The sequence below is a fragment of the Euleptes europaea genome, chromosome 15 (assembly GCF_029931775.1).
Source record: "Euleptes europaea isolate rEulEur1 chromosome 15, rEulEur1.hap1, whole genome shotgun sequence".
Classification (NCBI taxonomy): domain Eukaryota; kingdom Metazoa; phylum Chordata; class Lepidosauria; order Squamata; family Sphaerodactylidae; genus Euleptes; species Euleptes europaea.
This window is the reverse complement of record NC_079326.1, coordinates 32766498-32793256: the sequence shown is the minus strand read 5'-3', so window position 1 is coordinate 32793256 and position 26759 is coordinate 32766498. Positions and strand designations below refer to the sequence as shown.

Sequence of the window (26759 nt, the reverse complement as noted above, 5' to 3'; positions counted from 1 at the left end):
AGAAAGGGACAAGAAAGAGAACATGGCATAGGGGAGGAAGAAATGACAACTGCAGCAAGAGAGTTTCATATCTTTAGGTCTTCTTTTTCCCCTCATCTGGTTTCTTTTCAAGAAATGGCCTCTTTATTAATCCTCATATGCTCAAATTAATAATAAAAAAGATTAGTTCCACAGGACAAATGTTTCCAGCTACACATTAGAACAAACTCTGAAAACACAATGGACTGATTCAGAAATGGAAGGAAGACCGCCTTATCTTGGAACCCCTTGATTCTGACAGTCTCCATGAACAATTTTGTGAGTATGCCTTTTGGACTTGGGATATTTAGCTCCATTACTCCTCCATAATAAAAAAGACATGATTCGCCTGGGAATAACAACCCTATTAATGTTTTGACAGAAATAATTCTCACATGTTTCAGCGGGATTTACTTTCAAGTAAGGCTGCTTAGGACAGTAGCATTTGGTTGGGATTATACATTCTTTCAGCATACACAAATCTCTCCCTTACAGATACCAGATGCATTTTTCACATTGTTGTTGTGAGGATAAAATGGAGGAGAGAACAATGTAAGCCATGTTGCCCTTTGGGCAGAAGGGTGGGATATAAATGAAGCAAATAAATAAATATTTATAGAAGTCCTGCTCATTTCCAGCAATCCACTTTAGAGACAGATTGGCACATAAAAGAAGCCATATCAAAACTGCATCCATTCTGGGTTAAGGTTAGAGTGGCTAACCTTGACGTCGGGCCTGGAATTCTCCTGGAATTACAATTAGTTTCCAAGCTACATAGACCAGTTCCCTGGAGAAATTGGCAGCTTCAGAAGGTAGACTCTATGGCATCACGTCCCTGTTGAACTCTCATCTCTCCCCAAACCCCACCCTTCCCAGGCTCTGCCCCCAAATCTCCTGGGATTCCCTAATCTGAAGTCAACAACCCTGGAGATATGTGTAAAACTGCCTCAATTAAGCAACAGGTTTCATGGTTTTATCAAAAAGTAAAAGTAGATGTCTAGCAGATAAAGTAAATAAAATATAATTTATGGGATGGGTGCCTGTGACTCAGTAGTAGGAATTTTTCCCTAATAAAGGTTCCAGCTGTGTTGTTCAGAAAGTTTTCTGTGAAAACTGGCCATTACCACCATATTGTACAAACTGGTACAAACTCCTTTTGTCCAGTATAACAGGCAGTTGTTATAGGTAGTAGGCATAGGTCCCTGCCCTCTGTGGAAGATGGTTACTAGCTTTTCTTACGACTATCCACATATGGTATCAGTTGAATGCTCTGTCTTCCAAACAGAGCAAGAACTTGAAAGGTCATTCAATCCTTTGAACCAAGGCCACTTCCTGCTTTTGCCATGAAGCAAGAGGATCATATAACAGAAAAGGTGGTGACCTACATTTGCTTCTAGCAAAACTCTCTGGTGGAGCAACTTTGAAATTCTCTTCATGTTATTTATTTATTTAAAATATTTATACCCTGTCTGCTCATATAAATATTTATACCGCAGCAACCAGCTTTTAAATAATAAATAACACATAAAATGATTAAGGAAACCTAAATTCATAATGAAATAAGAATTCCAGCGCAATCCTATGCATTCCAGTTTAGTAGGGTGGCCAACCTCCAGGTACTAGCTGGAGATCTCCTATTACAACTGATCTCCAGTCGATAGAGATCAGTTTACCTGGAGAAAATGGCCACTTTGGCAATTGGACTCTATGGTATTGAAGTCCCTCCCCTCCCCAAACCCCACCCTCCTCAGGCTCCACCCCAAAAACCTCCCACCAGTGGCAAAGAGGGACCTGGCAACCCTACAGTTTAGGGAATAGCCAGTGATTTTAATTGTACCTGGTAGCAAACTGGTAGCCTGTGAAGACTTTTTAAAAACAGGCAAGATCCCTGCAATTTTTACCTGCTAGCAGCCTAGCTGACAAATTTTGAACCAGCTAAAGAATTCAAACAGTCATCAAAGATAGCCCCATATTCAACAGAATGCAGTACAGTATTCCAACCCAGATGTAATTCTCCAGAGCGAGGACAACTGTGGCCAAGTCATACCTCTCAAGAAAGCTGGAAAACTAGCTGAAGCTAGTTAAAGTACTATGTGCTACAGAGGAAATATCTGTCTCTGTCTGTGAACCCTAGTTTAAAAGTACACCCAAGCTGTGCATTAAAAAATTGGTAACTTTTGGATTTGGGTCTATTGGAGACAAAAAATATCGGCATTCCCGATATCCCTAAATTCCAATACCAGTATGGTATATGGATTCAGGTTTTATTTGGGAATCTGAATTTATTCAGCTCCATTATAGCCTATGGGGAAGTTATCTCCCTGGGGTGAGAGTTTCAAAGTTTTGGTCCCATGACCGAGAAAGCCCTTTCTCAGGTTTCTTCTAGTCTTAGATGGTGCCTCTAACATAAAAAAACCAGCCCCTCATAGAACATTGGAGATTTTCTAATGTATATTCATCTGAAAATACCCGAATTTTTTTCGGCACCATACCAAATGCACATCCCTAGTGCCCAGGACTGCTGAGAGCCACTGTAGGTCCCTTCACTCTCCTCAGATCCAATTCAAATACCATATGAAAGTAAATCGCATGACTTGCCCAGCTCCCCTGGTTCCCAGGGTGACCAGGACCCTTGGATTTCTGTCCCACTGTTTCCACGCCCCCCACCTTGACAGCCCTATTTCTGACTTGACACTATGACCCAAGATGGACAAGGGTCGAACATGGTCAAACTCCTCCAAGCAACTTGTCTACACCCTCAGGTCTCAACAACTGTAATTCATGCAAGGAAACCCAATAAAAGTGTCCTTGGAAGACATGCTGAGATTGGTCTGCTATAACAAAACAGTCCAAGCCGTCACAGATTTGTTACTGTTTCTTTGAAATGCTTAGCCAAAAATATCACAGTGATCTGTTGTGCAATAGTGGTTTATATCACCAGGGGTTACATTTAGGATCCCCCTCCTTACCTGGAACAGTTCTGCTAGATGGCTACGGTATGTGTGTACAAAAAGGTGTTGATGTAAGCACACTTCACTACATGGAACATGTGTTCAGCCTTACTCACTGTGAGGTTTTGCACTTGTGTTCTAGGTACCTATCAACATCTGTTTAGTTGTTATTGTGGATGAAAAGTATCCACATAAAATATACAATGCCTCCAAAAAACAGCTGAATGTGCAGATCATTCCATCTTATGATCTGGATGGGATGTATGGGACCACTTAGGCTGACAGTCATGGGGTGCTCTCCTATTCACTGTCGCAGTACCGCACAGACTAGGATTTCTAAGTTGGTGAAAAAATTGCAACCTTTCTTTTGTTCTAAAGAAAACAGCAGCTTTATTAAACAAAACAACAACAACAACACATACTTTAAGGACTGCCTTCTCCCATATGAACCTATCCCTTCACTCCGGTCATCTTCCGAGGCTCTGCTTCGGTTGCCATCACCATCTGAGACTAGAAGGGTGGAAACCTGAGAAAGGGCTTTCTCGGTCATGGGACAAAAATTTTGGAGCACTCACCCCGGGGAGATTAGTCTTTCTTCCTCTATCAGCTTCTTCCTCCAGAGGATGAAGACTTTTTTGTTTCATTGGGCATTCCCCGAATCACAGCTATTGGCCCTCCACCCTGGGTCTGACATTCTATGTTTATGTGTTTTTACTGCACTATTTTTTAATTTAAATGCTGTTTTTAATTGTTTCCTGATTTGGTGGGAAAGCGGCTTAAAAATGTTTTAAACAAATAAATAATTTTTTTGTATGGGCAACAGACCTTTCAGTCATTAAAACATAAAAATAGAAATTGCAAATGCTCTATTAACAGTCCTCTTTCAACAGCCAGGATCTAGCCTCAATAGCTACATTAAAAAATATAGCCACTTTTCCAGTTACATGTGTTCTCCCCAGCAGGAAAAAAGTATAACTATCTGTTCCTCTGAACAGCCTGGTATCATAGCCAAAAGTGGAGCAGTTACATAATCTCTAACTCCTTCGTAATAATTACAAAACAATAGCACATGGGATACAGTCTCTATCACCTCTGCACCACAAGGAAATAGCCAGTCATTTGAAGGGATGTGCTTGTAATGACCCTTAAGAATTGCTGATGCAAAAACATTTTTTTGCCATCAAGTAGACTTCTCGCGATCTCATAGGGTTTTCATCATCATCATCGTCATTCTCATCATCAAGTCTTTATTGCATTAGCAAAAAAAAAAAAAAAGCCATAGCAACAATACAGAAAAAGGTGGAAATACCACCAAAATAAAATTTAAAATAGTAAAACAATTAAAAGAATTAGACATTTTCTTGAGAGTATTAAAATACAAATTCATCATTAAAATATATAATAATAGGAAAGAAAGACCATACAGTCCAGAGACAAATAAAAGATAAGTGATCCAGAGTGGATCATTTGCCAGTTCCAGGGTTTATCTGTTGTTAAACAGAGCAGTGAATTCTCTCAAAGGCCATAGCATGTAGGGCAAGCCTTATTATGAAATACATTTTTTTTAACTCATGAAGGTTGCTACTGCCTCTGCTAGTGTAGCTGATCAGTAATGATCATGTCCAATTTTGAAGAAGTGTACAAGAAATTAGTGAGCAACTGTGACAGAGTTTCAAAGGATAGGGAGAGCCAGAACACTGGAAAAAGTGGACCTCTGAACGGTAGGAGCCAACTGCCAAGAGCAGTGAACCCTTCAGAATGGCAAACAATCTGTATTCCTGTAGCACCTTAAAGACTAAAAAAATATTTTCTGGCACGGTATGAGCTTTCGTGAGCCACAGCTCACTTCTTCAGATTGTGGCTCACGAAAGCTCATACCCTGCCAGAAAATGTTTTTGTTAGTCTTTAAGGTGCTACTAGACTCTTGCTCTTTTCTACTACTGCAGACAGACTAACACGGCTACCCACTGTGAATAATCTGTATTCCTATGATGCTTGTCTCTCTTTGATTTTATTACTGCTGAGATGTCCTTAAGATGTCCTTAACCTGTTGGCAAATTTAACCTGTGGACACAGAAGTGCTGAATGAGGAGAAGTATAAAGAAGTCTGGAAAAAATATTTTGGGTTAGAGAGTTTGCAAGTTACAAACACTATAGTTGGATGTTGGGGATGGAAAGTATATAATCTCTGAGAATAGATCTGGGAATCCCATGTGTTCCAGGCAGCCAGTGCTACCATTAGGGGAACTAGGCGGTCGCCTAGGGCACAGACTTCAGAGGGGCGCAGAACTGGCCGGAGGAGCACAGTTTTCAGTGATTAGTTTCTTGGAAAAAAAACACGCAACTGACCATTTCTATTTTTTTTATTATTTTAAGATAAGTACCACAACAGCGCTACGGAATACAGAATGTCATATAAAAAGTTTTGTGCTTTTCTTTTTCTAGAAGGCGTCTATTTTTGAAAAGAGGGGGAAGGGGGGAGCACAAGTAGTTAGCCTTGCCTAGGGTGCAAAAATGACTGACACCGGCCCTGGTTCCTTTGCTTTTATCCCTTAGAAGCTCTTTGATCAATTGATCTTGAGCAGCATATATCTAGCGTTGGAGGGACCCTGGTTCCAGGATTGCAATCGTGGTCTCAACCCGTTCGTTAATTTGAGGCGTCCCCTAAAAGGATGCCCCGTGTCCTCCTTTGGAAAAAGAGACAGTTTGTAGTCATCGCGCGCCCCCTCTTCCTGGATGCTGAGACCAAATCCCCTGAAGAGTCTCTGAAGAAAGCCACGGCCTTCCTACCGCCTCGCAACGAGAAAGCAGGAACCGTTCCACAAAGCAGGTCCATTTTGTTCGAAGGCTCAGGAAACGTGCAAGCCGAGGCGGGCTGCTCAACGATGCCTCCCCCCCCCCCCCCGATGCAGTCCTGCCATCTCCGCGGCCCGCTCGGGCGACTCCGAGCCGAGGAGCTTCTCTTCTGCCCCTTCCCTGCCGCCGCGACGCCTCCCAGCCGCTCCACTGCGCGCTTCCATTTGGACCCGCCGCTGCACCCGGCGCCTATAGCGGCCGCAGCCCGTCCCGCCCCTCCAGCCCAGGCTGGGATTAAGCGCCGCCTCCCTGACGAGCCGCCCCCCCCGTTCCCCGCCCCCCGTCCCCTTCTTCTCCCCCTCCCCACCTCTCCCGCTTGGCACCGCCGCAGCCGCAGTTCACGCTCGTCTTGACCGCTCTCCAAGCGGCGCGCGGGGCTCCCTCGCGCTGCCCGGGCTCTGAGGAAACTCCTGGGGCGCGCGCGCGCGCGGGCGGGCACGAGAGTGGGTGGGGGGAGAGAGAGGGGGAGACGGAGCTCTTGTCCTCGGTGCCCTCTGCAGACTCTTTCTGCCGCCGCCTTTGAGTGCAGGAGGAGGAAGGTCTGGGCGCAGCTGAGGAAGGAGGAGCCGCCGCCGCCGCCGCCGGGAAGACAGAGGCGAGACCGGGGGGAACCTTTGGAGAGAAGGAGCGCGCGAGAGCCAAGAGGGGCTCCCCTCCCCCGCCTCGTTCTCCGGACCCCCCTCCCCCCTGTCAAGTGCCCTCCCCTCATCCCTCCGCTGCGGGCTGTCTTATTCCAGCTTCATGGGCAAAGTGTGGAAACAGCAGATGTACCCCCAGTACACCACCTACTACTACCCCCAGTATCTGCAGGCGAAGGTAGGGTGCCGCCGGGCTGACTGCCTGGCTTCCTCGCCAGGGGAAGGGGAAGGGCGGGGGGGGGGGGGCGGCTGGGCTGGGCTGCAGTTTGCAGGCTTGCTAACTATAGCCGGGGAGCGGGGGGGGGGGCTCTTGGGGAATGGCATCGGGTTACAGGCGGGGGCGCGCGCGCGCACACACAGGAAAGAGTCTGCAGCCCCTTCCTGACACTGCCTGCTCTGCTCCCTCTTGGGATATGTGCTGTGTGTGTTTGGGGAGAGGAAGAAGGACTGTAGCTACACGACCGCCTCTTGTACCCTTCTTCTCTGGCTAGCACACCTTTCCCTTTTTGTGTGGGCATCTCCTGATTTCCCCCCCTTCCTCCTGCCTACCCTGTCTTTTCCATCCACCCCCACCCACCCCGTTCACTCTCCCTCCTCTCCTTTCTCCCTCCCTTTCTCCCCTCATTCTTCTTCCCGAGAAGATTCGATTTTTTTCACCTACTTCTGAGCCATATTCTAAGCTATATCCCTTTTTTTCTCCCTTTCCCCCTCCCCCTCTCCCAATGTTAAATAGAGATCAGTGCAGTGATGGGTATTTCACTCTTTCCCCCCTCCCCCTTTCTTGGGAATTTAGTGAAGCCTTCCTTCTGTCACCCTTGACATCTTTATTCTATACCGAAACAAAATGGGATTTAAGTTCAACCATTGCTTCTGTCCTTTTATTTGTGTATTGTAACTTCCAGCTTAACCTTAGGCTACCTTTAACTCTCGAAACTGCTGCAAATGAATTGAAAGTGGAGTTTTAAATTGATGCATTTTTAATTTAAAAAATATATAGGTTTTATAAATGTAAATATTAGCTGGCTTGTTTTAAAATTGAAATTGATTGTGGCTTATGTTTTAAGGAAACTCGGCTGTATTTCTTCTGTCCTTGATTTCTCAAAAAAAAGTAGAAATGGTGTTAGGGAAAACTTTCAGTGGAAGTACAACATCATCTCTGGTTTGACAACAAGCAGATTTGTGGTTCGGAGTTTTTTGTATGTGTGTTTGCCACCGCTTGCCATGCATGTGAATTTGCCTACAGATGTCGGTGGAATCTCCAAGGCCAGCCTGTATCACTGCTCTAGTAACACGCTGCAAACTGGCAAATACAGGGCTGATTGGATCAACTGTCTGGAATATTTAGCATCCTAGATGTTCTGTAGCTACCAGCATCACACATGACGCACAAGTCATACAATGAGTGAACGTTGCCAGTTACAGTTGTGGTGTTCTAGCAGATACGTTTTTGTTACAGTAAGTGCCCCAAATTCCATGAATGTCAGCGTTCGTTTTGAATGCTGACAATTTCAGAAGGATGCTGAGAATAGTTGGAACCTCAGGTCTTTGTTGTTGAAAACAGGCAATCTCCTGATTGCACTGCTTTGGGAATATATCCTAAAGAGTAGGCGCAATTCATCTTCAACAGTCCCCTGATTTTAAGCCTTTTACTATAAGATAAGTAAAACCTGGAAGGGTTCTCAAGAACCATTTGCAAATTGCAGCTACCTAGAGCATTATGGTTGTGACTTAAGGAAAGCAACTCAAGTTTTTCATTCTTGCCTGTTCGTTATAAAATGGAGCAAAGCCAGACTATAGCAAGTAGGCAGAAATTCTGAGCCTATGATAAGGGGAAACGAGAAGGAGCTCACGCCTTTCGTGGCAACTGCATGTGCCTCTTTAGGAGGCCTTTGGCCTTCTGTTTTGAATAGCATGGATGTGCAACATCTTTTGCTTGGTGTCAGTATCAACCCAAGGAGGAGTTGCTTTGAAGCTGGCAAATTCTTGATAGGAATCAGGTCACTTTCACCATTAACTTGTTGAGTAGCCATATTTAGTCCAAAGTGACCTCAAGTTTTTAAAGGTACCCGCATTATCTGATGCTTCAAGTCCAGCCATTTGTGATACTATAACATGGGAAGTGTTTTAGACGTTCTGTATGATATTTTCACGACCTAAGTTCGATCCCAACGGAAGTTGGTTTCAGGTAGCCGGCTCAAGGTTGACTCAGCCTTCCATTCTTCCGAGGTCGGTAAAATGAGTACCCAGCTTGCTGGGGGTAAAGGGAAGATGACTGGGGAAGGCACTGGCAAACCACCTCGTAAACAAAGTCTGCCTAGTAAACATCGGGATGTGACGTCACCCCATGGGTCAGGAATGACCCGGTGCTTGCAGAGGGGACCTTTACCTTTATGATATTATCAGAGCAACATTTCTTTTAACATGTACATATATGATTTTAACAGGACTTACTTCCAAGTAAGCATGCTTACAATACCAGCTTTGATGGATTGCAACCTTATTGCTTCTGTAATGCAGAATGGGTGCCTAAAGGATATTATTTTGTACTCTTCAACATGTCACTTTATGAAAAATAAATACATGAAGGTGAAAAAAAAAGCACTCTTGCATAGGAATATGTTACATTGAGTTATTTTTGTATGCCATTAATAATAGAAAAACCAAGTGCATAATATTTTAATACAGCTAATGCAGCCCTTCTTGCCTTTTTGCCCTGTAAATAATTGAAGAGGGAGATAAACTGTAATAAGCTAGTGCTTGTAATTAGGGTATGATCTAGAGAAAAGCCTTAAAGGACCATTTTCTGAAAGTGTGCTTCCTGAATAAAGTATTTAATATTGATTTATACTATAGTCCGTGACATCTTCAAAACATGTCTTGTAGTCATTCCTATAAAATTATAGTCTAAAATCACATTAGTCTTCATCTCTGTTTCATAAGAGCGGCGCACATATCCATTTGACCTACATCTATGGATGCCTAGATATAACGATTGTATCCAAATTTCCTGTTTCATTGACATCCTGTTGGTGAGGGTTTATTTAAAGGGAAGAAAAGCATAGGCTGTTGCAGTTGGAAAAAGACAGACAGCTACTTTATGTAATTTAGTAGCATAAGTAAGCAGTTTCTTGTCTCTACATAAATCTGGTCTGAACATGTATGCAAATTGCTTTCATCCACAAAGGCTCATTTGCATTGTAGTTCAGCTTAAAAAGGGCTCTCACTAAGGGGGTTACTGCATTATGTATTCCCAGCGATGTATTAAAAGTTTGAAAATGTTATAAAAAACATCACTTTAAAAGGGTTTTTGGATGCCACGGCTAAAAAATGGTTGGAAGACGTCTTCACAGCTAAAGGGGCCAAACAAAGTGTGAACAGTATTTTTTATAACAGTTTCAAACTCTTAATACATCGCTGGGAATACATTGAAAGTGCAAACAGATTTTTTATAACATTTCCAAACTCTTGATACATCGCTGGGAATACCTAGTGCGGTAACAGCCAATGATAGGTTTAAATACTCCAGTAGTTTGAGTGCCTTTGTCAGACAGCAGCAATATTGTTCCACAGGTTTTACATAGCACATTCCGGCATAATGTAACCTAACGAGAACTTGTCTTTAAAGAAGATCTAAGTTAAAGTTATGTAGCTACCCCAAAACAAATGAATTAACAATGTACAGTCAATGAAATTAGTTTAAAGATTACAGTCACAGTAGCAATAATATTCATTATAAAACTGCAGGGGGGTGAAATCTAGTGTTCTTGTAAGGTCAAGTATTCTTATATGATATTTTAATGACTAAATGAGTTCACTTGATTTGAAATGTATGAAAGGGCCGCGATGACACAATCACCATTTTAATGTATTTCATTGCAACTGGTCATGAACAATTCTCATTATTTCTGCAAAATAGTTTGAGACAGGTGCAGTAGGTAGTATAAGCTACTGTGATTCAGTGGCCTCCAGTTCCCTCCTACCAACTTAATGCCAACTATTGTAGATCCTCCCAAAATGGAAAGATCCAGTCATATGTATTTTTTGCATAGCGAGTCTCCACCGTCTACCTCAATAAAAGAAGTCTGTTTTAAAATAAGTTATAGGGAAGGGGAAAGATTTCATTGGACAAAGTTACACATTTTTAAGTCCTGTTGATTTCAATGGGAGAACTCAACAAGTGTTTTAAGTGCGGTCCTAAGCAAAGTTTCACCCTTCTAAACCCATTGACTTCAGTGGATTTATAAAAGCATAATGCTGCTTAGAATAGCACTGCTATTTTTTCCCCATTGAAGATAATGGGACCCAGTTTTGGCCGGATTGTGTCCATGATATTTATATTGCTAAGAAAATTTCATGATCCATTTTAACAATAGAAACAGAATGAACAGGAGTTCTATCACAATAACTGTGTCCCAAATTCATGAAAACAGGAGAGGGATTTTTAACTTGCATTGCTGATCCGCACTAGTAAAGTAGGAGTTGGAAATAAATGCAACCAACAGGGGTCTAAGGAGGAGCTGGCTTAGTTGCTTCTTGCACATGGCCAAGTGCAGACTCTCCTAGCGGTGGCTAAACCAATTCAACGTGCAAACAAGCCCTTTATGACCTACACTATTAAAGCATGAACTTAATATGAGTTCCCCTTGGTAGAAACTATGACTGAATATTCAGTGAGAAAAGGTCCTCTAAGGCTACTTGAGAATTAAAATGTTAATTCATAGTACAAGGATTTATTTAGGCTTTTGCCTTTGGCCTTTTATGCATGGTTAATTTGACCCTGGCTCATCCCTCTCTTGTCTCACACTTTTATATCCCGAGATCAGAAAACCTTATGCATGGTGTGGCTTGTTGTGAAGTCTCAGAAGAACTGCATAATAACAAGCAGAAATCTGGAAGTGTCTGAATCCCCGCCCCTTGAAAATGCTGTTTTGTAATTGGCTGTAGTGCTTACTGTAATAATAATGACACCCTGCCCCCTCCCCTTCTTCCCCCACGAGTGGCCATTTCACAACCTATTTTTCAAAATAGAATACTGTAGCATCACCAGCCAAAATCCATAAGCGTCTGAGTCCCCGCACATTGAAAACGTAGCTCAACTCAAAATAGGAAAAGGGGGAGGGAGATTCTCTACTCGTGTGTGATTCTGTGAACACAATTTGAAACAGACAGGAGAAGACACTATGGGGAGGGGAAAAGTTCTTATCTGAGCACATTTTTCCACTGCTGGTCTGATGGCATATAAATATAGCGTTAAATCATCTAAAACACTAATCAAAATCACAGAGTGAGGCAGCCAGGGGGAGGAGGGAGCGAGCATATGATCCTCTTCCTCTGCTGCCTCTCTCTGCAATTCTGAGTAATATTTTAGATGATTTAATGCTCTATTGATATGCCATCAGACCAGCAGCAGAAGAAAAAAGGTGCCCATAGAAGGAGGCAACCACATGGCCCCCTCTGTCTCAAGTATGGCTTCCTAGGGCATGGGGGGGGGGAATGGCTGGATGAGGATTTGGAGGAGGATTTGGAGAATGGGGGGCATATTGGGGCGTGGGAGGATTGACCCGCGAGTTGACTATGCACCTTCCAGTAACTGAGATAAGCTCGAAAACTTACTTCCGGGATAAAACAGGAATTGGAAAACCCAGGGAAGTCGTAGGGAAGTGAGCTGAGCCCCCAGGGAGGAGAACATCATGCATAATCCCCGCAGAGAACCAAGACTATCTCAGGAGGATCGTGAGACAAACCAACCATGCATAAATGATCTTTGTCTCCACATCAGGACTCTATCATTGGGTAAACTATGCTATGATATTGTACTATAATGGCACTGGTAAAGTGAGTCTACCCCTCCCCCACCCTGGTTACTGCAGTGTAGTGCCTAGAATAAGTAGACACATTAAATAAAGTACCTTTTTTGGGAGGGAGTATAAATATAAAGAGAGTAGATAATAACTTTTAAAGTGAAACCTCTGGGTGGCTTACAATGCAATCCTAAACTGAGCCACATCCTTCTAAACCCATTAACGTCAATGGACTTAGAAGGTTATACTTTACTTAGCATTGCACTATGGCTGTTGCAACCCTTGAAACAGGATTGCAGAATGCCCATAAGAATGTATGTTTTACTTCAACACGTTGTATAGAAAATTCAAGCATTTCAATATCGCTATGTGAATTTGAGGATAGTCCTGTGCCTCAATTAACATTTTTTTCAATGACCAACATCAACAATTGCTTTTTAGCTATAATTTAGTGACTGTGCACCAGACTGCTATAAAACTGATCTGAATTAATTCTAATTGGAATAATTTTCATAATATTTAAAAGGAATGCAACGCAGAGATCCCTTTGAAAAGATACTCATTATCAGGCTGAAAAGATACTCAGTAACTTTTGTTTCTCCTACATGTTATTGGGAATGAAGAAACAGCTGTATTAAGATATTCTACCATAAAGAACAACAGCTGTTAATCTAGACCAGGGACGGCTAATTCCACATATTGGGCCAGTCTATTCTCCAGACAGGGGCTCCAAAGAGCTCCATTTTTTTCAGGGTTTAGAACAATTTTCGTTATTTACCAGGACACCTTTTTACACAAAACCAAATGTATTAACTCTGTTTTAAACACGCAACCCAATTTTTGAACATGGTTAGGAATTAAATTATGGGGAACATTTTAGTCAACATTGATTTCAAATACAGGATCACTGGGGCTTAGATAAAAGTGATGATTGTGCTGGATGTAGCCATTGATTGCCAATTGGTCATCCTTGGCAGATGGCAATGTTTCATCCATACAGCTTTGGCTCAGTGGAAGAGCCTCTGCTTTGAATGCAGAAGGTCCCAGGTTCTATTCCTGGCATCGCCTGCTAAAAGGACCGGACAGTAGGTGATGTAGAAGACCTCAGCATGAGACTCTAGAGAGCTGCTGCCCATCTGAGTAGACAATACTAACCTTGATGGACCAATGGTTTGATTCAGTATAAGGCAGCTTCATGTGTTCATGTGTGTTTGTGTATGTTAAACTGTATGTTCTTCCGTGTCAGAATTTGGTTCCAGCAACTACTGTTATATCTGGTGCCCGCCAAGTGTTTTTAGGAAGGGGGTGGGACCAGGTAGGCCTTTTGCCCAGCAAGGCTTCTGATTAACTATTGGAGATTTGATTGGCTGTGTACATTTTTAAAAATGTTGCTTTGGCAACAACTGCCACCACAGCACAAGGATCTACATCGTGTTACTGAAGTTAAGCCATGGCAATCATTTTTTGTTTGGTTCTACCTCCTCTGGCAGCCATTTTGTGGCATCCATTTTGTTGCTGCATTCACCATGCAATGTCGGAATTCCAAATATACCTGCAGGCTCAAAAAGATTGGGGATCTCTATTCTAGTTGGAAGAGCTTCATGCCTGTATCTGTTCTTTACATAGAAGTTCCATAGCCTATTCACGTGTTTGTCTTTTATAGTTTAAGCAGCTCCTTCTAGATCATCTTTCTCTTTAAGGTATATGATTTCTAATGTTGAATCAGTGGTTCCATAAACCCCTGATGAAATACTGGAGACTGATATGGGATACACCAGATACACCAGACCCTAGCTTTACTGAGGACAAAAAGTTGGTGTTAATCTAAGCCATCATAACCACCTCATCTGTGTAGATGACCATATTCTAAGTTTGCCTGGAGGAAACGCTATCTTGCCTTTCTTTTTCCTTTCATATGCCCCACTGTGGTTCACATCTGGAAACAAAACAAACTGTCCCACTTGCATCTGTTCTGAAGCCATACTCCTTAAAAGTAGTGCTGAGGAAGACCTGCCAAGCTCTCCCCAAGGCACAAAACCCAACCTACCAAAGACTGACGAGGTCCCAAGTTATTCCATCCCTGTGAAAGAATGCTAAAGCCATGTCTTGTCCTGTGAAGGAGTTGTCTGTGATTGCATTCCTCTCTGGTCTACATTGGTTTGCTTCCTACCTACCTGCAGCAACTCTTTGGTATGTTTAACCCCTCTTCAGAATTTGTGGGACAATGTCACTTCAGTCTTCAGAGACTGGCATGATCACGTGTGCACCCATATTGGTGAGAGACAGCACTGAATTTCCACATGTGATGGTGACAGTGAACCTTCTTGGAAGTCTAAAAGTGCAGTCCTAAGCATTATACCTGTGTATAACATTGGACATCCATAGACATAGAAGGGTGTAAATTCTGCTTAGGATGCCACTGTTAATGGCACAGTACATCATTTCAAAGGCCTTTACAATTTCTGATGTCCTTATACTTATTCAGTGTATCAAGCCATTAGTGGTTTGCTTTGAATTTTTAGTTCCAATTCTAGGTAAGTGACAAGGCTATTCCAATAGAACAGTGACATTTTAAAGACCAACAAAGTTTATTCCAGAATGAGCTTCATGATTTGCACCACTGATGTAAATGGATACAAGACTATCCTGGAATACCTAGAGTTTTTAAAAGGAGATCCAGATTGTGTTTCTGCTGGAAATTTTGTTAGTTTTTAATGTACTACTGGACTTTTGTTGTATTTCACTGCAAACAGACCAACATGGCTACTGTCCCTGGAATTATCTTATTCCATCCTACTAGATATATTGTAAGATGGCCCTCGTACTTGCTTTTGACTTTTACTAATATCTAATTTACCCCCAGACATCAGAGGGTGAAGCAGATAAGTCGCTTTCTCAAGTTAACTGGTTGCATAAAGAAGGTCTGACACAGGCTTGTGACAGTCCAACAAAGGCTGTGATGTGTTTAAGCCAATTGATTTCAGTGCACAAGTTTCTTCCCTTTATGTTGGATTGGGGCAACTGCATTTAATATTTATCTACTTATGTATGTGTGTGTAAAGTGCTGTCAAGTTGCAGCTGGTTTATGCAACCTTGTAGGTTTTAAAAGCAAGAGACTAACAGAGGTGGTTTGCCATTGCCTTCCTCTGCACAACAACCCTGACATTTCTTGGTGGTCTCCCATCCAAATACTAACCAGGGCTGACCTTCTTAGCTTCTAAGATCTGACGAGATCAGGCTAGCCTAGGCCATCCAGGTTAGGGATGATCTATTTATAGTACAATCCTATGCTATGTTATTCCTGTCTAAGGACATTAAAATCAGCATTTTAAGTGCAGTAAATCTGTATAGGATTGCCCTGTTCATCATGTATTTCTTTAGATGTTGCTCAGTTCAGCATAATAAGCACAATAGTATCTATATGGTATTTTTCCTAGGAGGTCAAAGTACTTCTCATACATAGGTCCCGTAATTTCTTACAGTGCTCTGCAAGCCAGTGTGGTTGGCTGAGGCTGAAAGGTAGCGCCTGAACCATTACTGAATGACTTTATAATCGAGCTGAGATTCTGAGTGGGTGGACTTCCTATCTCATAGCTCATGCGTTTAACTATATGCTCTTCCAGATGTCGGTACGTGAGTTACAATGATTAAGTAACTGAACTGTGCCACAAAGTATATATAATCTGTATCTGCAGAACTATTTATTTGTAAAATCCTGTTTTTCCATCTGACTTTTGGAAAAGGGGAGGGGCAGCCCATTCCTGAAGGGGGGGTAGTTGGACTACAGCCAGGAACAGCACAGCCGTGCCGCCTCTTGAGAGGCTTCCCGGCTGGAAAAAATAAAATTAAAACAGCTTTAAAAATACAACCCCATGAAACTCACCCATTGCATTCCATGGGGCTGCGCCAGCTATTTTACAGGCATAACTAGACAGCTGCAAAATGGCTGGTTCCCTGGGGGCAAAAGGGGTTTAGAAGCTGCCTAAAAGCAGCTCGACCCCCGGGAATGCCCCCCTGGATGCTGGCGCGAGGTATCGCATTGGAAAACCAATGCCGGAGAGCCAGCAACGGCACAGGAGGCTTGCTCTGCTTCACTGCTCCACAGTACTGGCATAAATCACCCTGTGCCGGTGTTCATGCCACTCTGAATGGCCCAGAGTGGCACGCCGGTGTAGAGGGTCACACCAGCTCTTGAGAAGCCCCCCCTTCAGGATTGCACAGTTAATTGGGTTAGAATAAGTGGTCTGTTAAAAACCATGTTCAGATTGTCTGTCTGTCTGTCTGTCTGTCTGTCTGTCTGTCTGTCTGTCTGTCTTTCTTTCTTTCTTTCTTTCTTTCTTTCTTTCTTTCTTTCTTTCTTTCTTTCTTTCTTTCTTTCTTTCTTTCTTTCTTTCTTTCTTTTCATTCCCAACCCTGTAGTAGCTGTGAGTCTGCTTTTTAAAAGAAACAAGCAAACAAACTGTGAACCAAAAGGTGCTGAGTGAATGCAGATCTTTTTAAATTGGCTGTTCCAGGCTAGAAAATGAATGCAAGACATAAAACCCTCTAGCTGCTAGAACATAACATTTGGGCCGCCCACTCAACTGTCAGATTTGCTGTGACTAGACTACTAAGTTTTAGGTAAACATTTTATTCTGGGAAGTGTTGGAGCAACAAATTCAGCAGAATTATTGTGTTTTAGATTGATGCCCATTGTAATTTCTTAACCAGTATATATTTCTTGCATCAGGAGAGGGCTTGTTCCATTGGAGGATAGCACCTTTGCTAGTGGAATAAATCTGCAAGATCCAATGTGGCATATTAGTATGAAAAATTCATGTGCATTATTTTCTTCCCCTAACAATGGCCTCAGTAAAATATGAATATCCTTGGCTTGCACAAAACACAATTGCTAGGATATATCACAATATTTAATCTAATAGTATTCAGGCAAAATACTAACCCAATCAAAAGAACACAGAGAACTCACAATCTAGAAAAACCCGTCATATACTGCAGAGGAGAAATAACAGTTCAAAATAACCATAAAATATTCACTTAAATAATGCCTATTTTAAGCCAAATTCTTTCAAAAAATAAGTAGAAACTTATAGGATTAATCTTACTTTGTTGCAATGAAAAGATGACTTCTTTTGAACACTCAGTTTTAAAAGTAATAAACCAAATAGTTTTTAAAAATTGACTTGCCCGCCTTGTCTTTAATAGCATTACACTCATTCTAAAAGAAAAAATGTTTCATAGGAGGGGTTTTTTTCAGTGCTCACTAAAATTTTCTGTTTTCACATTGGAAAAATAGAAAAAAAAGATCTAAGCATAATAGTAAAATAGAACTTGATACTAATTATATACTGAAATTCAGTAGTTTACAGCCAATATTAAGAACCCTTTCCTGGGAGTAAACCTCATTGATTATATGGAGTAAGGATTCTGAGTAGATCTGTTTAGGATTAATCTCTTAGAGCGCAGTCCTGAAAGAGGGGGGGGGGGTAGATCCACGGAGACAAAAAAAGTGATTTTGAAAATAGAATAATGAAAAAAGGGGGAGATGTCCCATAGCACAAAACGGGGCTGCACCACCAAAAAAGGTGGCACAGCCCCATTGCCGCTCAAGGGGGTGTTCCCAGGGCAAAAGGGCTGTGGAAGCTGCCTAAAGGCAGTTCCACTCCTGGGAATGCCCCTCCCCCCATGCCAGTATGTCTGCGCTGGTGGTGGGGGAAAGTGGTGCTCGGATAAGGTGGCATCTATGCTGGCGCGGGGTCACGCCAGCTCTTAAGGAGGTTTGCCACCACCCCCTTCGGTATACTTGCTTTGAGCAAATGAACAGAGGCTTGCTGCTCTAAACAGACAATAGCTTTTTCAGGTATCATGGCCTATATCCTATTATTGCATTTAGTGGCTTTGCAGAATTTATATATATATATATATATATATATATATATATATATATATATATATATATATATATATAAAATTTCAATAATTTCTATACATCTCATTTGACAAAACATCCTATATATCAATCTTTGAATCGATAAAAAATTAAACAATTATTAGGTGTATGTCTTCAGTATTAAATATAATTAATTATAATTTACTTCTCCACCAACTTCCTCCATCCCTACAAATATCTGCTATCTCCTTTGTATTAATATTTTCTAATCCTTATACGTCATTATTTTAATATTATACTTTCCCCTTATTTAATACATTTTGATAAACAATAATAATATAATATTAATAATAAAGAGAGAAAAAAGAATAAGATCATTTAAAAAATGGAAACAGAGACATAACAAAACACATTAACATTATTTTCTCCAGTCACTCATCTCTGTCATATAAAATGGATTAGATCTAAAAAAACTTTATGTACCCCCAAACAAAAAATTAAGTTGATATCATTTTTCCTCTACCCCCCCCCCCCATTTCCCATATTAAGAGTCAAATTAGTATTCTTCCGGCTTTCTTAACCCTTCTTTTTAAACCTTTTCTTCAGTCTGGAGTTTCTGTTGCCATCTGCATGCATTCTTGAAGTGGTCTCCTGTCTGTGACAGTCTTTACCCATTTCTCATTGGGCTGTTGATTCTTCCTCTTGTATTCCTGTAGTATGGTCTGACAGCTCATTGTTTCTTGTCAAAAAGCTTTTGATATCTTCCAACGAATTGACGCCATGTTTAACTTGTTTATAGGTGAAGGTAAGTCCTTGTGGTAGCAACCAGCTGTATTTTATTCCCTTATTTCTCAGTGTCTCAGAAAAATCTTTATAGATGGCTCTCTTTTCAATCAGGTGACGAGGAATGTCTTTGAGTATTATTAACGGTGTCTCATCTACGCTTAGATGATTCTCCAAATGAAGTTTCATAATGATATTTTTCATCCTGATGTCAAAGAAGGAGACCAAGATCTCTCTAGCTTTTGTTTTCTGTACTCGAGTTGACGAGGGGATTCTGTATATCTTGTTTATTGCATAATTTAATTCTTGTTCATTTAAATGAAATATGTCAGCAAGTGATCTTATGATAGTCTTTCTGGTGCCCCCTAGTCTTTCAGGCAAATTACGTATACGCAGGTTAGATTCTCTCTGTTGCAGGTCCAAACTAAAACAGCTAGTTGGTCCTTCACTCGCTCTTCCTGGAGTCGTATTGCTTCAATTTGTTGCGCTTGAGATTTCATGTCCATTTTAACTCCTTTCAATTCTTCAGTGTTGTTTTTAACTGAACATTCCATCTTATTCATGCCATTTTTCATTACTGTAATTTGATATTTTATTTCCTTGATCTCATTTATTATGCCATCAAATTTTTGAGTAATAATTAAAGTCATTTGTATAGCTGATTGTTCTTGTTGCATGGAAACCTGTTCAAACTTCTTCTTTAATAATTCAGTTTGCGTAGCCAACATTTCCTGTACCTTTTGATGATTACTTTCCATGATTGTCTGTGGCTTTTGTATTGTATTTTCCAGACTAGTAAGTTAAATATAAGCAGGCAGCTTAGTGCAAAAAAGCTACTAAGTTGTTAGAAGGCTCTGGCTTGGCTTTGAAGCTTGTTCCAGGAAGTATACAGGGAATTGTGAGGCAGTGGGCTTTCCGTCGCTCCCACTCTATGATTAAAGAAGGTAGGATTTATTTTGCTGCTACACTGAGTGGGGCACATCCGGCCCAGCAGCCCACTATGGTTTCCTGTCTTCCTAGAGAAGCCACTTCCTGAATAAACATGTGGCTGGAGGACTCTCCTAAGGTAAAGGAATGGAGAATCGAAAGTGAGGGATTTCTCCTCCCCCCTTCTACGCCGCAGCCACCGATTGGTAGCTATTTATGCCACTCAATTCTTTCTGATTGTTTTGTTTGCCTGCTAATTCAGTTTTTAGTTTAATTAAATAGTCTTTTTAGTCGGAGGGTCACTTAGAATCCTGGGTGGAGGGGTGCAGAGTCTTTAGCCGATTTTGAAAGATTCCAGTCATTCAGAATCAAATTAGTTGACAAAAGGAGTTTATGTAACTTACTCGGATGTTAGAAATCGGGGTTCTCTGTTATTAGCTTGTTCAATGCTCGGTAAAAGATAGAGGAGATTGCAGCCTATTTTCATGAGACGTTTGTGGCGGTGGAATTCCTCCTCGGCCGGCGGGACTTCAACCGACCCTCCTCCACATCAAGCAGCTCTTGTGGGAGGGGTGGGTGGGAGTCAAACCGCTCTTCTTCAGCAGCAGGGGGTTGCCTGCATTCCTATCCACCATTTAGGATCGGAGTCGGGGCTTTTAAGGGGGCCCCCGGTTCAGAACGCCTCTTGGTTCCCTCGAGAGATCTCGGGGGACATGGCACCGGGATCAGCTCTCTACTGGAAGTCGGCTTTGCAGATTTTTGTGGCATTTTAACAATGCAATCTTATGCAAAGTTATTCCAGTTTAAGCTTGTTATTTCACTGGGCTTCACCTGGAGTAACTTTGCATAGGATTGTATTGCAAAACACTGCAAAATTTCTGTGTGAAGAACCTTCTCCAAACAAAACAAAACCTCAATGAGTTTTATTAAAAATCAAAATTGGCATCTAGCCTAAATTTGCATCTTTTTTTTAGCAGCTATCAAAAACTGTGCAAAGACTAATACATAGTCTTTTACATGTACTTGTATAGACTAATACAAAGGTGGCATTTTTACAAGTGGGTTTAACCCTATATAAAAATATAGGTTAGGATCAGATGAACTAATAGCCCATTAAAAAGAATGGGTATTGCTGAGGAACAGTGATTGAAGCTTAAAATATTGTTAAGAGAAGAGTATCTGCATAGAGTTGTTCATCAGTTAAGCTATTCATGCCAAACACCAAATTTAAAATGTAAAAATGAAAAAAGGATGACCGGGAAACAGAAAACAAGAGAAAGGAAGTTGAGGCCAAAGGCAACTAGCCGGAAAAAAAGGATGTTGTGGTGGACACCTGCTTTCTTACTCAGCTGTTGCTTGCCTTTTAAAATAACTTCAATAGAGTTCAATTGGCAAAGCGGCCATTTTCTCCAGGGGAACTGATCTCTGTTGGCTGGAGATCAGTTGTAATAGCAGGAGATCTCCAGCTACTACCTGGAGGTAGGCAACCCTCGCATATCATTAATTAAATAATATTTTAAGTTATAGTAGACCTCACACAATTGTTCTACTATGTAGGATATGAGGAAGTATTAGGGTTGCCAACCTCCAGGCACTGAAGACTAAACAGTAGATACGTATGCTGAATAACGTTAGTTGAGTAATCAAACAGCACCAAAGCTCAATGAATTTTAAGTATTAGCAAAAGCTTTTTAAAAAATATTTACAGGATATCAAACTAAACATGATCCAAAAGTATGGACATGAAACATACATAAAATGGCAAAAAAGTACTTCAAACACAATCTCCAGTTATAGCACTGAAAACTATATATAATTAAAGTTGTACCACCATTCAACTTCAAAGGTAAGTCCCCAAAAGGAAAATACGAGAGTCTGAAGGTTACTTCACCATACAGTTCCCAAAATGAATTCCAAGGTGCAAATGCCAAGAGGTTGCTTCACCATATAAATTAAAGTTCCAAAGGCAGATGAATTGCAAGTATAGGCAATCCAAAAAAAAATCCAAAACGACACTTCCGGATTCCGTGTTCGTTTCGCAGTTGCTTCGTCAGTTGTTATTTGGTCTTTTCATTTCGTATAGGGTACAGTGACCTCTAAGAAAACATATTTAAACAGCCCGATGATCAAAGACATAATACCAAAGTAAGCAAACCATGTAAATGTTCAGAGATTATAAAATAACTTACCAATATTCAACCAGCGACCCATAGGGCTTCTATCTATCTCTGATAGCTGGTAAAAAATCCTAACACTGAACCTCAATTAAGAAACCCCACGGTCTACCCTCGCAGCTGTAAGGAATCAAGAGTCAAAGAACGCCTTAAAGAAAACTTGACAGATTAAACTCGCTGTTCAAACCCGCGGGGGAGAGCGTTTTGAATAAATAAATGTATTTTAATTCTTACTAATGCAAGATCTTAATAATGTCCTCCTGTTGATAAGAGCGAGGTCTGTACTGCCATAAAGCAAAAAATAAAATATCATTGTCAGAATGACCCTGCTTGAGATAATGTTCCGTGAGTGGCGCCTCAAGAGTTTTAGAGCGAATTCTTGCTTTATGTTCACTAATGCGAATTTTTAATTGGCGTGATGTTGAACCAATATAAAGTTTAAAACATGGACAGAGGACGGTGTAAATAACATTTTTAGATTGGCAATTAGTAAATTGTTGAAGAGTGTACTTAAAATTGGAGCTGGAAGCACTAACTTCTTTAATGGGAAGGCTAAATGGGCACATTACGCATGCGGCGCATTTATGATGTCCCCGGATGTCAATTCTAGGTTTATCAGTAAGTCTATCAGTATGGACCAGATAATCACGAAGAGATTTTGTTTTTCTGAGACTGAATAGGGGGGGCTCAGAGCAGCCAGGAATGGTGTCAATAACATGCCAATGGCGGCGGATGATCCGTTGTATTTCATGGGTTAAGTGAGTAAACTGTAAAGACGCAAAAACGCCTGATGATCTACCCTTCAGATCCTGAGATGGTAACAGTAAATCCTTTCTGTCCTTATTAGCTACCTTTCGTTAATGCCATATATAAGGTAGAATCTTCATATCCCCTTTGCTTCAATCTCTGGCATAAATCTCGTGCCGCTGGAAAAAAATCAGATGAAAATGTGGCATTCCTCTTTAACCTCAAGAGTTGGCTAAAGGGTAAATTAAGCCGCAGATGTAGTGGGTGATTGGATCTAAAATGTAACCCTGCTCCCACGTCAGTGGGCTTACGGTACGGCCTCAAAGCAATCTTCTCCTCCCCGGTCCTAAAGACCGTCAGATCTAGGAAGGAAATGGCTTGCTGGTTACATTGACCAGTAAATTTCAAATGTGGGTTTAGAGAATTCAGAACCTCATATAAAGAATCATAGGCTTCTGCTGAGTCTATAATGCAAAATAAATCATCAATAAAACAAAAATAATGTAGCACATGGTCACTGAACATGTTGTGACACATCAAGAGATTTTTTTCAAAGAAAATCATATAAACATTTGCCACAGATGGGGCGCAAGCCGCACCCATGGAAACCCCCTGCGTCTGTAGATAGAATTGGTCCCGATATCTAAAAAAATTATTTTCAAAAACTATATTGACCAAACTCAAAAGAAAATGAGAAGGGATATCAAGACATGTCCTGGTGTCCAAAAGAGCTTCAATGATATTCCTCACCTCTTCAAGAGGTAGATTGGTAAACAATGAGGTAACGTCAAATGTAGCAAAAACTGCCCCAGATGGTATAGACACATTTTCAATCTTATTGATAAGATCCCTAGAGTCCTTAATATAGGAGCATGTATCCTTGCTAAAGGGTTGGAGGAAATGGTCTATAAACCTAGACACAGGTTCAAGAATGCTTCCTAGAGCCGAAATTATAGGACATCCAGGTGGGTCCTTTAAGGATTTGTGTATCTTTGGTAGAGAATAAAAGATTGGGACGCGAGGGTATTTCACCATAAAAAAATCTGCAATGGTCTTATCAATGTAATTCAGAGCCAAACCCTCATAGACCACAGTTTTAACAATCTGCATAACCTTCTTCGTGGGATCCATCGACAGAGGTCTATAAAAATTTCTATTGTCCAGTTGCCTTACATTCTCCCTGTCATAGGACCTAGAGTCCAAAATAACCAAAGCACCTCCCTTATCAGCCGGCATGCAAATAATGTCGGGATCAGAAGAGATGTTTTTCAGAAGATCCATTTGCTCAGGAGTAAAATTAGTGTTATGATTACGCCAGCCCCTTCGTTTCTCAAGTTTATCAAGATCTCTAAGTACCAAGGTTTGAAAAGTATTAACCAAAAAGATCAGGTCACCTGGAGAAAATGACCGCTTTGGCAATTGGACTCCATGGAATTGAAGTCCCTCCCCTTCCCAAATCCTGCCCACCTCAGGTTCCTCCCTAAAAACCTCCCGCCGGTGGCAAAGAGGGACCTGGCAACCCTAACAATGCTTGCAGGATAAGAGAAAGTTGAAGTAGGTATTATAGACCCTGATAATTTTGGTTTGGGCATCATTTTTTATTTGCAAAGCTGAGAGTCAAAGTCATAGGACTGTATGATGAGGGAAGGATTAACCTGTTGAACTTCTGTCTGTTGTGCATCTGTTAATAGCACAGAAGCACTACTGGGAAAGGGAATGTCATACTTAATTGGGAGAAATAAGGAACCGGTGGGGGTAGTGCTAACAAGTGTACAAAATGAAGTAAGAAGAATGGCAGGAGGAAATATTAGATGAGGAATTTATCTTTTGATTATGCTTGAAGTGGAGATAAAGTAGCTCTGTCTGGCCCTTGAGAATCACCTACCCATTGTCTTTTTCTAACAATTACTATAATGATGCATCCTCCCAGTGCAGTTTATCTGTAGAGAAGCTCCTAGCTGGGAAATCAGTTTCATTTGTTCCCTGCCATAGCAAAAGTAGGTCATATGGGGTTATATGGACCCCCAAGGGTTGATCTTCAAATCTGGGGTAGCATTCAGAATGGTTTTTGGAGGGGGGCAAATGGACATTCCGGAATTTAAGGGTTTTAGGCGCTCCCTTTTCCCCACTGCTGTGGCTTCTGACAGCCAATGCAGGAGTATTGTTTTATATACTGTTCATCCCACTCCTCAGGTTAAATCCCAAATCCGAGGTGTCCCGTCCCCCCCAGCCATGCCCTTAGAAAAATGACACAGCAAACAGGAATCAAACCTAACATTAAGGAGTTAGTTGGTGGCCATGAGGTGCAAGGGTCTCAATGAAGCTATAGCCTGAGATCCAAGTATTGTATGCATGTATAATAAATATATATCTGTAAATAAACTTGTCTTTTCTAGAATGCTCTTTTTATGTCCTAATTTTTGCTTTTGGAAAGGGACATTCAAAGGGTTGCCACCTGTACGGTCCCTACAGCTTTTAGACTTGTGCACCATCATGTTAGGTTTTTAGAATTTTATTGATGGTTTTATTATGGATTTTACTGTATATATTGTATATTGTTGTATTTTTTAAATGTTGTTACCCGTCCTGAGCCGGCTTGCTGGGGAGGGCGGGTTATAAGTAATAAATAAAATAAATAAACGATGTTGCACCACTGAAGTTGGTATTTTATGTAACCTTTTTTGTTAAATATTTCTGAAAGATGGAAGGAAAATGGAGAATGGATTGTTATTGTTGTCACTTATTGCTGTGTCTGTAAAACAGCTGTAAAATGGGCTCAATGTCCCCTAAATGGTATATATTTGACTTGCCTCACTGCTCTTATCATCTGGACTATCTGCTTCCATTTAGATTTTTGTTCCTGCAATATGTTTGTGTCATATTTTAGTTGGGATTGACCCTGATAATGCCCACTGGACAGATTCCACTCACAGGTCCACCCAGCCGTACATGCTAGTATCTCTATTTTGAAATGGAGGGATAGGTTGGGGGTATTGCCTATAGGATTTACCAATAAATCACTGTTTCCTTGTATCTAGTTGATCTTCCCATTACTTTTCAAAAGAATAACTTCTTTTTGCTTTGCTTTTCTTGGGCAAACTGTTTGACTGGATGAAAGAGCAACATAATTTTTTGTCCAAAAAAGCTCAAAGTTCTATGGCATTGGCAGCAGGTTGGAAATTTCATAGGTGACAGTGTGACTCACTCCAGCTATCCTGTGCAATTGTACCCACATGGATACACATGTATCCACTGGATAATATTTTGCTCAGTGGTAGAGCGTCTGCTTGGCATGCAGAAGGTCCCAGGTTCAATCTCCAGCATCTCTAGTTAAAGGGACTGGGCAAGTAGGTGATGAAAGATCTCTGCCTCAGACCCCGGAGAGCCGCTGCTGGTCTGAGTAGACAATACTGACTTTGATGTACCAGGGGTCTGATTCAGTATAAGGCAGCTTCATGTGTTCCATTTCTGTTTCTTTCCGGTAGTTTATACTAGGTGTTCTCCTGTTTGTTTCTGCTGCCTCAGAGTGGGAGGAGACATAACAGTAGAATCAGAGTTTGTAAAAAGATTCTTGAAAATGCAGGCTGTGAATAAATTTAACAAAAACATGTATATAGTATATGTGTATGTGGAAAGCTGAGCAATCGTGCAAATTCAGGGTTTGTAAAGCTAACCAATTAGGAGGGAAAATAGAGCTGTTGTATTGGTTCTTAGCCTGGTAGGAGAAGAACCAATCACACAGCAGGAAGAACATAGCATTCTTATTTGGATGGGAGACAACCAAGGAATATCAAGGTTGCTACTCCGAGGCAGGAAAAACATCTCTTGCCTTGAAAACCCTACGGCGTTGCCATAAGTTGGCTGCGACTTGATGGCAAAAACAAATAACATGAGTATCTACAAAATTAGAAGATAGGACTCATATTTTGTAAAAGAAAAAAAAACATCAAGATTGGATTTGTCTTTGTCTTCTC

At 41.2% G+C, this 26759-nt stretch overlaps 1 protein-coding gene across 2 annotated transcripts in view; it reads left to right on the top strand.

Moving 5' to 3' along the window:
• Positions 1-6506: 6506 nt before the first annotated feature.
• The window catches only part of RBMS1 (RNA binding motif single stranded interacting protein 1), a 183707-nt gene continuing 163454 nt past the window's right edge, over positions 6507-26759 (top strand). For both annotated transcript variants that reach the window (XM_056861060.1, XM_056861059.1), the window contains exon 1: positions 6507-6641. In XM_056861060.1, coding sequence (XP_056717038.1) covers positions 6567-6641 — 75 coding nt within the window. In that variant the 5' untranslated portion in view covers positions 6507-6566. The remainder of the gene's footprint in view (positions 6642-26759) is intronic.